At 51.5% G+C, this 8,729-nt stretch overlaps 1 protein-coding gene across 1 annotated transcript; it reads left to right on the forward strand.

Annotated features, from left to right (window-relative positions):
- Positions 1-356: 356 nt before the first annotated feature.
- LOC104909525 (ribosome-binding protein 1-like) lies at positions 357-8,563 on the forward strand. Its single transcript, XM_010706571.3, has 7 exons — positions 357-450; positions 2,977-3,678; positions 5,700-5,848; positions 6,106-6,228; positions 6,885-7,037; positions 7,345-7,463; positions 8,284-8,563. Exons 2-7 carry the CDS (start codon positions 2,997-2,999, stop codon positions 8,546-8,548), a joined length of 1,491 nt encoding a protein of 496 aa, XP_010704873.1. The 5' UTR covers positions 357-450; positions 2,977-2,996; the 3' UTR covers positions 8,549-8,563.
- Positions 8,564-8,729: the final 166 nt, after the last annotated feature.

Consider the following 8,729-nt stretch of genomic DNA (forward strand, 5'->3'; position numbering starts at 1 on the left):
TGCCCCGGCCCCGGCTGTCCCGGCCGCATTCCTGTGCCCGCAGCCCGATGGGATCCCGTAAGCTGATTACCCGCGGTTACAGAAGGTCACGGCTATGAGATGATCGTGCCTTTTCCGTTCATCGCGCTAGAAAAAAAGACCTCGGGATGTCCTCCTCCTGTTGCAGCGGGGTGCGGGGAGAAACTTCAGGAGCCGCTGGCGGTTTCATGCTTGGGAAGAAGCTGAAATCTCAGCTCAGAGCCTCGTGTGCTGGGCCGAGCAGCTGCTGGGGGAAAGCAGAGGGAGAGCACCGCTCTGCGGGCTGCACGGAGCCCGGCTCGCTGCCCTGCTGCCCCACGCACCTCTGCACCTCCTGACTCCAGCGGGAGGTGCTGCTGCGATGCTCCGGCCAAGCACAGCCCTTGGGTCACAGCGCGGGAGCATCTTTCCCTGTTGGCTGCGCTCTCCCAGGTCAGGGCAGCCAACGCGTTCTCCTTGGGTGGGAAAATGAGATCTCTGTGGCTCCTGTGTGACCTGCTGAGCTCCATGTGTGGGATGGTGGGGCTGGGCACTGCTCTGTGCTTATATCCAGAAGGGCCGAGCATTCCCAGCTCCAGTTCCATGGACTAATGCTCAGGGCAAGCAGGAGTGGCTGTGTGAAGAAGGTTTCCTGGGCTGTTATCTGAGATTTGGGGAAGTTTGGCTAACGAGCAAAAGGCACACTGAAGAGTTAAAATGTGAATTCACGTGGGTTTATGGAATGTGAGCTCTATTTTTTGGATGTGGAAGACTTGTCGTTTCCGTGCACCACAGTGTAGGCAGTGGGCTGTAAAAGGCCCTTGCAGGAGAAAACGGTGTGCCCCCTCTCCTCTGCTCTGTGTGTAAGGACAGGTATAGAGGACTGCTGTGGGCACAGCCAGTGGGACGGCCCAAGTGCAGAATGGGGCTGCCAGGAACTGCGTCATCTTGGGTGTGAGGTTTTGGCCAGGCTCTGGAAAGGTGTTCTGGTGCCAGACTGGGATTTGCACTGTTTCTTCTTTTTCCCTCCTTGGCTCCCCGCAGCTGCTTTTGGATGTGGTGACAGCAGCTGGTTGGGTTGGATGGTGGCTGCCAGGAGTTGGCAGTGAGCCTTCCCTAAGCTGAAGCACCAAATTTGCTCTAAATGTGTATATGTGATAGTATGGGGTTGAGGAGGGTTTACACTTACCAACATAGGTACTTTGTTCTGTCTTCTGACAGCTGATGGATGCTTTGGTGTAACTCTAAAACCAGCATTAGATCATGGATATGTGCTCTTCTTACTTTCTATTTACTGTGGGGAAGTCCTCCCTTTTCCTCAGTAGGTTGGAACACGTTGTCCAGAGAAGCTGTGATACCCCATCCCTGGTGACACTCAAAGCCAAGTTGGATGGGACCCTGGGCAACCTGAGCTGGTGGGAAGCAGTCTTTCCTGTGGCGGAGGATTGGAACTGGATGATCTTCAAGGTCCCCTCCTTCCTGTGCCATTCTATGAGGCTGCCCATCCTAGTGGGGAAGATCCCAAAGCACTCTTCCTGCAGCAGAGACACCTAGCACACTGGGGCAGGGTCTGTGTTATCTGCTGAGAGCTCGGGCAGTGCCTGTTCACTGCAGGGTGGCTGGGTCCAGCTGGCACAGAGCCTCCTGTTCACTTCAGACAGGGCTGTGAGTTCCCTGCTCCAGCTGTTGGAAAGGAAGAGCCTTCCAGGTCTCTGCCTTCAGGCGCTGAGGTTTTGCAAAGATGCTGATCTCCTTAGCTTTATTCTTCTTTTTGCCTCCTCCCCCTACCCCCCCAGCACCTCCTTCCCTCCCTCCTCCTCAACCCACAACCCCTTATACAGAGGAAATTTGATAATGTTTACAGTTAAGTGTGGGGATGGGAACTCCTGATAGCTGGGGGCTTTCTGCATTTTTCTGATTATATTTTGAGGCAGGATGACCAGAAACCGCATCTTGGCACGTCTTGGAAAGCACTCCTTTGTAGATGAATGACCCAATTCAGCATCCCAGTCGGGGTTAATGAGCCAGCTCAGGGCCACATGGAGGTTGTGCCATGATAGGAGGAACCTGAGTGGAACGGCAGGGAAATGATGGTCTTAGGAGTTTGGGACAAGGTTTGATTAGAAATTGAGCAGAGTGGAGATGGTAGCACCTTGCAGTGGCTGCTCTCTGCCTGCCCAGTCTCAGCATCCAATGCTGCTCGTGGTGTTTGGATGGACAAACTGAGCCCCCCTTGCCTGCCAGCTGATAGCAGAGGTGGAAGGAGAAGTGCCACATCCAGTGCTCCCTCCACAAGTCTCACTCACTTCTTCCTGCTGGCGTCTGTTGGGGAGATGAGATAATTTATGACTGTGACTCTTTTTTTTTTTTTTTTTTTTTTAGCATGAACTTCTGACTTTTATTGCTATTTGCATTTCAAGGAAATGGTTGGGACTTGGTTCTCTACATGGTGTACGTGCACACAGCCTCGGTGCTGGGTTTTCTCCCTAAGAGCAGCAATCTGGCAGAATGTGATCACGTCACATCCATGCTGCAAGAGCTGTTGCAGAATGGTTGTTTCTGCATTTGGAAGCAAATAAGGAAAGCTGCCCTGCACATGCTTTCATCCTGTTTGTTAGAAGTGTCACAGGTATCTCCCTACAGTCATGCTAAAGCCATCCCAGCATACATGCAACAAGTGGTTGCTGGTCTGTGATTGCATCCCTCTTCTCTTTCCAACTTTTGTTCTTCTGGAGATTGCTACCAGTGAAATTAGTTGCAGCAGTATAACTGGATCACTGTGAATAGGCAACATAGTGGAGGAGCACAAGCTCTCATGATCTGCAGCTTGGTAGCCCTCCCCAAACGTGTGTGAATCATGAGTGTTTATCTTCTCAGTACACGGTGGTATTTGGAAACACAAATGATTCTTTTAATTCCCTTGCAGAAGTGATTGCGTTTTTTTCCTTTTCCCCTCACTGTTGCTCTGATGTCTTGCAGGCACAGAAGAATACGGCAGGATGGATGTGTACGACCCTCAGACGCTGGGCGTAGTGGTCTTTGGAGGCTTTATGGTGATATCAGCCATTGGGATCTTCCTGGTGTCCACCTTCTCAATGAAGGAGACTTCTTATGAAGAAGCCTTGGCAAAGCAACGTAAGGAGCTTGAGAAGACCAACCAGCACAAAACAGAGAAAAAGAAGAAGGAGAAACCTGTTGAGAAAAAAGGAAAAGCAAAGAAAAAGGAAGAAAAACCTAATGGAAAGATACCGGAGCAGCAAGTTACTCAGGAAGTGACTGACTCTTCCAAGGATGTGGTTCTTGAGCGTGCTGTGGTGCCAGAGCCTGTAACAGTTGAGTCTCCGATCCCAGCGGTGTCAGTGCCCCCTCAGGAAAAGGAGAAACCTGCTCTGTCTCCTAAGGAAAAGAGGAAGAAAGAGAAGAAGGTGGCAAAGGTAGAACCTGCTCCTAGTCCAGCACTGGCGTCTGCTCCTGCCAGTGTTCCCAAAGGCTCTCCTGTCTTGGAGGTGACCCCTAAGGAGGTGCCTGTTGTGGCTGTGCCACCAGTTGGCACACAGCAAAGTGCTCCGGTTGTCAGCTCCATCCCCATCAAAAAAACTGAGGCTCTTCCAACCCATGAGGAGCAAAAGCATGATGGGCCTGTCAAGAAGAAGGCTGCATCCAGGAAGAAGGCTGAACCAGGTAGGGCCAAATTCCTCTGCATGTATTCCCACTGAGTAAGCAAACGCAGCTTTTTAGTACTGCTAAAACAGAGCTGTCCCGTTCTGAGACTTTTAATTTTTTTTCCTTCCCAGTTGGTAACAGGGTAACTATAAAATGGCTGGGTCTGGTGAGATGGACTCTGTGTGTTGAGTTTGGCTGGGAGGAGGAACTTGTTCTGGACTGCCATTCTTTCTAGGAGAAGCAGAATTGAAGTTAACAACTTACTGGTTTATTTTCACTCTGTAACGTGTTGCCTCCTGCTTTTGGGCGTCCTGCGTGGTGCTTATCTCCTTGGCTCAGCACACAGGCATTAGCAAGCTATAGGTTCCTCTAGGATTCACTGTTGCATTGGGGATCTCTTAGCGGTTTTGTATACCAGGAATGAATGGAAGCTCCGGGTACTTCTGGGAGAGGAGCAGCTACCAGGGTGCTGGTCAGCAGGGTGGAAAACAGGGATTAGGAGCTCCCATACTCAGTGGGGTGTAAATAGGTGTAGGCACAGTTCTGTAGCAGGATTCCTGCCAGTCTTTGCACCAATTTGAAGAGGTTTGGTTTGCTTTTTTGCTGCTTTTTTTTTTTTAATGTTGTTGCTTTTTGGGTAAATGATTCTTGCAGGCTGAGGCAACATGGATGGGAGTTCACTTGTTCACTTAGGCAGTTTTTGGGTTGCTCTGAACATCTCTGCCTTTGGGTGTGAAGTACTGGTCCTGCATGTCTTAAAAGCCAGGACTGATGTCTTAGGTGCTCCTGCAGGGTTTTCCAAATGAGAGCTCTTGTCAGTGTTTGTGCCACGACGTTGTCTGTGGCTGGACCAAAGCAAAATGGACAGCCTTTTGGTGCCTGCTGTGGTGTCCCACTTTATTGGAAGCAGAAGCAACAAATTATCCTGTTGCAGATAAAAACTGAGATGTTCAAAGACATGTCCTCGGCATTGAAACAGATGCCAAACCTGACAGAAGGGGATTGAGGTATTTTTCTCCTGTGTGTTTTTTTTCAGCCTCCTGCACTGCAGGAAAGCTTGTTTACAAGCGGTTGGTATGTACTTGGATCCCAGGTCATGAGGATAAAGGAGCTCCTTTGATATAGGAGCTGTTCCCCTTGACACACGTGAGGGTACCTGATGTGGTAGTGCTGAATGAGTTCTGTTCCTAGGGCTCCAGGCAGAGAATGATCTGTGTCTGCAGTGCCACGTGTCTCCTTGGGTTTGTGAAGCGGCTCAAACCTTGCTGTGCTTCCACTTAGCAGCTCTACCAGGGCAGTGTTGTGCGAGGGCTTCTTTTCTTGGGTGAGGCGTGAGGTTTCCACCTCAAAATCAATTGGTGAATCAATTGGTGTAGGCTTCCCTTTGCAGAGCAGAGCTGGGATGAAGCAGGCTGCTGTGCTGTGCCGTGGTTTGGCAGGTTGCCCCTGGCCCGTTTGCCAGCTGTGAGGCTGTGTTTGTGTCATGCCCTCCTTGTGCAAAGATTTGCTTGCGCAATGCTGGCCGGAGATGGGTGACATTTTGCTGATGGGTTCCTCCACCCAACATAACCAGGTTGAGGGAGATAATGTGCTGTCCTGCATCTATACTATCACCCGTGTGGGTGAAATGTGAGCCTGGCTCCTGAGTAGTGCAGTGTTTTGCCCCTTCTTAAATGTGTTTTCCATGAGGTGCTGCCACCAGTGTGGCTGCTGGGCCCAGTTGGGCCCTGTAGTGGAATCGGCCTTGGACAGCCTGGCAGAGGCTCCTGTGTCCCCAACAGGGGTTGTGCTGGAGCGGGTGGCCTTGATGCCCACTCCTTGCCCAGCTCCAGGGACCCCAAACTCATCCTTCATGTTAGCAGAGCAGTAGGGAATCCTAGAATCTCAAAGTGGTTGAGGTGAGGAGACACCTCTGGACTGCACACACTGGGCTGGTTGCTAATTTGAAACATCAGTTTTGGGGTTGAAACTTGCTGAGGGATTTAGATGCTCTGCCGTAATCCTGAAGTGGTCTCAGTTCCCCCTTTTTTTCTCCCTAGCACCTGCTGACTCGGATGGGCCCCTCTACCTGCCCTACAAGACACTGGTGTCCACCATCAGCAGCATGGCATTCAGTGAGGGGGAGGCTCAGCAGCTCATTGAGATCCTGACAGAGAGAGCGGGTATCGTGCAGGACACCTGGCACACGGTAGGGCTGTGGGCACCCTTATGGGCACCCTCATGGCCACCCACTGCTGCTGTTTCTGCCTCTACCTCTGTTGAGCCTCGGCAGAGAGAGCTCCAAGTCTTTGGGTGGGCTGGGGGTCCTACTGACCCCACGCTTCAGTTCTGGAGGCTGGAGCTTTGTTGGAAGTCCTGTCAAAGCACTTTGGGTGGCTTCTGCCTGTGGAGCAAGACAGTGGGTTTGGAGGTGGTATCCACTCATGTGCCACTTCACTCTTGCAGGCTACACAGAAGGGTGACCCAGTCGCTGTCCTGAAGCGCCAGCTGGAAGAAAAGGAGAAGCAGCTCACTGCTGAGCAAGAGGATGCAGCTGCTGCCAGAAACAAGCTGCGGGAGTTGAACAAGGTAAGCGCTGTGCAGCCTGACCAGCATCACGGTGGCTCACCCCACTTTGACAAAGCATCCAGGCCACAGTCTTTGTCCATTTGCCTTTGCATTGCTGGCAGCAGGTGGGAGAGGAAAGGGCAAAGCCATGCAGCACAGTTGTGTCACTGTTCCACACAGCCCATACAACATAGCCCAGCCGCCCAACAGTAATCATAGAATCACAGAATGGCTTGGGTTGGAGGGGTTGTTAAAGATTGTCTAGTTGCAACCCCATGCTGTGCAGGCAGGGTCGCCAACTGCTGGATTGAGCACTAATTCTGCCTCTGCAAGGGGTGGTGGGTGCTCTTGATTTGTTTTTTTTTCCTGCTTTGTGCTCAAATTTTCTCTGATGAGCAGGAGAAAAAGTCCGTGCCATTTTACTGCTTTCTCACAGCTGGCCCACTGTGGAACAACAGTGGCATCCAGTGGCCACAGAGCCCAAAAGAAGATGCGGGTAGAAATGTAAGTGCTGAATGACTTAGCTTGGCTGTGCTACCTCATGGTGCCCAGGTAGCTGATAGCACTGAAATGGCTGAACTTCTGCATCTTCTGAATTCAGCAGCCAAGTTTTGTGTTCCTTTGTAAGAAGGAAACTGGAGCCCCGAGTACTAAGCAGGCGGCTTCTCTCCATGCAGGAACTGGCAGCTGAGAGGGCCAGGGCGGCAGCCAGTGAGAGCAAGCTGAAGGAACAGCTGGTCACCCGCGAGCGGGAGATCACTGCTGTCCAGGCACGGATGCAGGCAAGCTACCAGGACCATGTTAACGAAACGCAGCAGCTCCAGGGAAAGGTAGGCTACAGGATGTCCTCTTCTTGCTGCCTAATGACTTTTCTGGGTTTCATGGAGATGTAGAGTGGTGCAAAGAGAGATCTGGGGCTTGAGGAGGTAGGAGTGACTCTCTGATGCTCAGTTCTTCAATGTGGGCTTTATTGAACTGTGTTGCTCAAGGAGGAGTGAATGTATGGGAGCATCTTAATGATGTAGACTGATGAAGGGGCAAAGCTCCGTGGCACATCCTTCGTGTGTATGTCCCAGGCTGAACTGGGATGTTGCATGCACTGCACAAAGCAGCATAACCTCTGTTGGGCTCCTCTAGATTCGGGCCCTGCAGGAGCAGCTGGAGAATGGCCCCAACACACAGCTTGCTCGCCTGCAGCAGGAGAACTCCATCCTGAGGGATGCGCTCAACCAGGCCACCAGCCAGACGGAGAGCAAGTAAGCCCATGGCGGGGGTGGGGGCAGAGGCTAAGACTGCCTTTGGGCAGCAGGGATTAGCTCTTCTTTGGGCTTGGCCTTTCTCACTGACTGAAGGGACGTCCCCTTGCAAAGCCTGTAGCTGGCTGGAGGTAGGGGTGGGAGTGAGGAAGTGTTTGCAAATGGCTTTTGGGGTCAGGCAGGGGGAATGAAGATGTCTTTCCCATGCTGTAGCTTGTGATACTGTGGGAGGGCAGGGGAAACCCCCTCTGCTGTGAGCCCAGGCCTACCTGTGCTGCTGCTTCAGCCAGCAGGCAGTGGGAGGGAGAAGGGAGCAGGAGGCGCTGGGGCCCTTCCCTGCTTAGGTGAGCACATACTTCCAGACCCAAGAAGAAATTCAGCTGGCTCTTTGAAATGAGTGACGATGCAGGGAGCAGAGACGTGCCTGATGCCTATAGAACAAATATGAGCTAGATAGAAGAATTTCACACTCCTTTTTATAGAAAATATGAAATAGCTGGTGATTAACAGCAGTAAAATAATTACAGACTCGACTCCAGATGCTTAAAGAACTTCCTCTTGTGTCTGGGAACACAGATCCTCATGTCTTCTACTTCATAAGAAAGGAATGTCTCCTGTGATTGAAATACGGCTTTTAAAAAATGATTTGTCAACTTTCCACCCCCTCCCTGAAGGACCAGGCGGGCCCTAGAAATAGGAAAATGCAACCACTAAAATGCTTTGAGTCCTATATCAGGCCCACAAGCGGTTGTATTCCTCTGTAAGTAACACTAAGGATACTTGACTGTTCTGCAGGCTAAGAGAACCCTGCTTTTTCCAGGCAAAATGCTGAGCTGGCCAAGTTACGGCAAGAATGCAACAAGCTGATGAAAGAGCTGTCTGAAAAATCAGAGGTGCTACAGCAAGAGGAGCAGCAGAAAAAGAGCTGGGAGATCAAAGCAGCAGCGTCAGAGAAGCAGATCGAGCAGCTACAGGTCAGGCAGGCGCTGCCAGCCTGCTCTACCAGCTTGGGCTTGGTGCCCTGCAGGAGGGTCTGTGCTAGCTGCAGCTCCAGCCTGGGGTGGGGGACAGCTGGCTTGAGCTAACCTGGAGTGTGGGGCTTTGCCAAATGTTTTCCCTCTGATCTTGTCTGAGTTGCTTAATCTCCATGTGTTTCTGGTCATTCTCTTTGCAAACTGTAGAGGGTTGGACAGAGAGAGAGGATTTGCTGCGAGAGCCAAGTCCTGCAGTGTTCTGGGTTTGTGACCTTAGGAGGTCTTTTTTTTT

This window comes from Meleagris gallopavo, chromosome 2, assembly GCF_000146605.3.
Source record: "Meleagris gallopavo isolate NT-WF06-2002-E0010 breed Aviagen turkey brand Nicholas breeding stock chromosome 2, Turkey_5.1, whole genome shotgun sequence".
Taxonomy (NCBI): Eukaryota; Metazoa; Chordata; class Aves; order Galliformes; family Phasianidae; genus Meleagris; species Meleagris gallopavo.

Excerpts from the sequence above, each read along its gene's own strand:
- LOC104909525 (XM_010706571.3), top strand. The coding sequence starts at position 2,997 with ATGGATGTGTACGACCCTCAGACGCTGGGCGTAGTGGTCTTTGGAGGC. Across the intron at positions 3,679-5,699 it reads CAGGAAGAAGGCTGAACCAG|CACCTGCTGACTCGGATGGG; the intron begins GTAGGGCCAAAT and ends TTTTCTCCCTAG. Across the intron at positions 6,229-6,884 it reads AGCTGCGGGAGTTGAACAAG|GAACTGGCAGCTGAGAGGGC; the intron begins GTAAGCGCTGTG and ends CTCTCCATGCAG.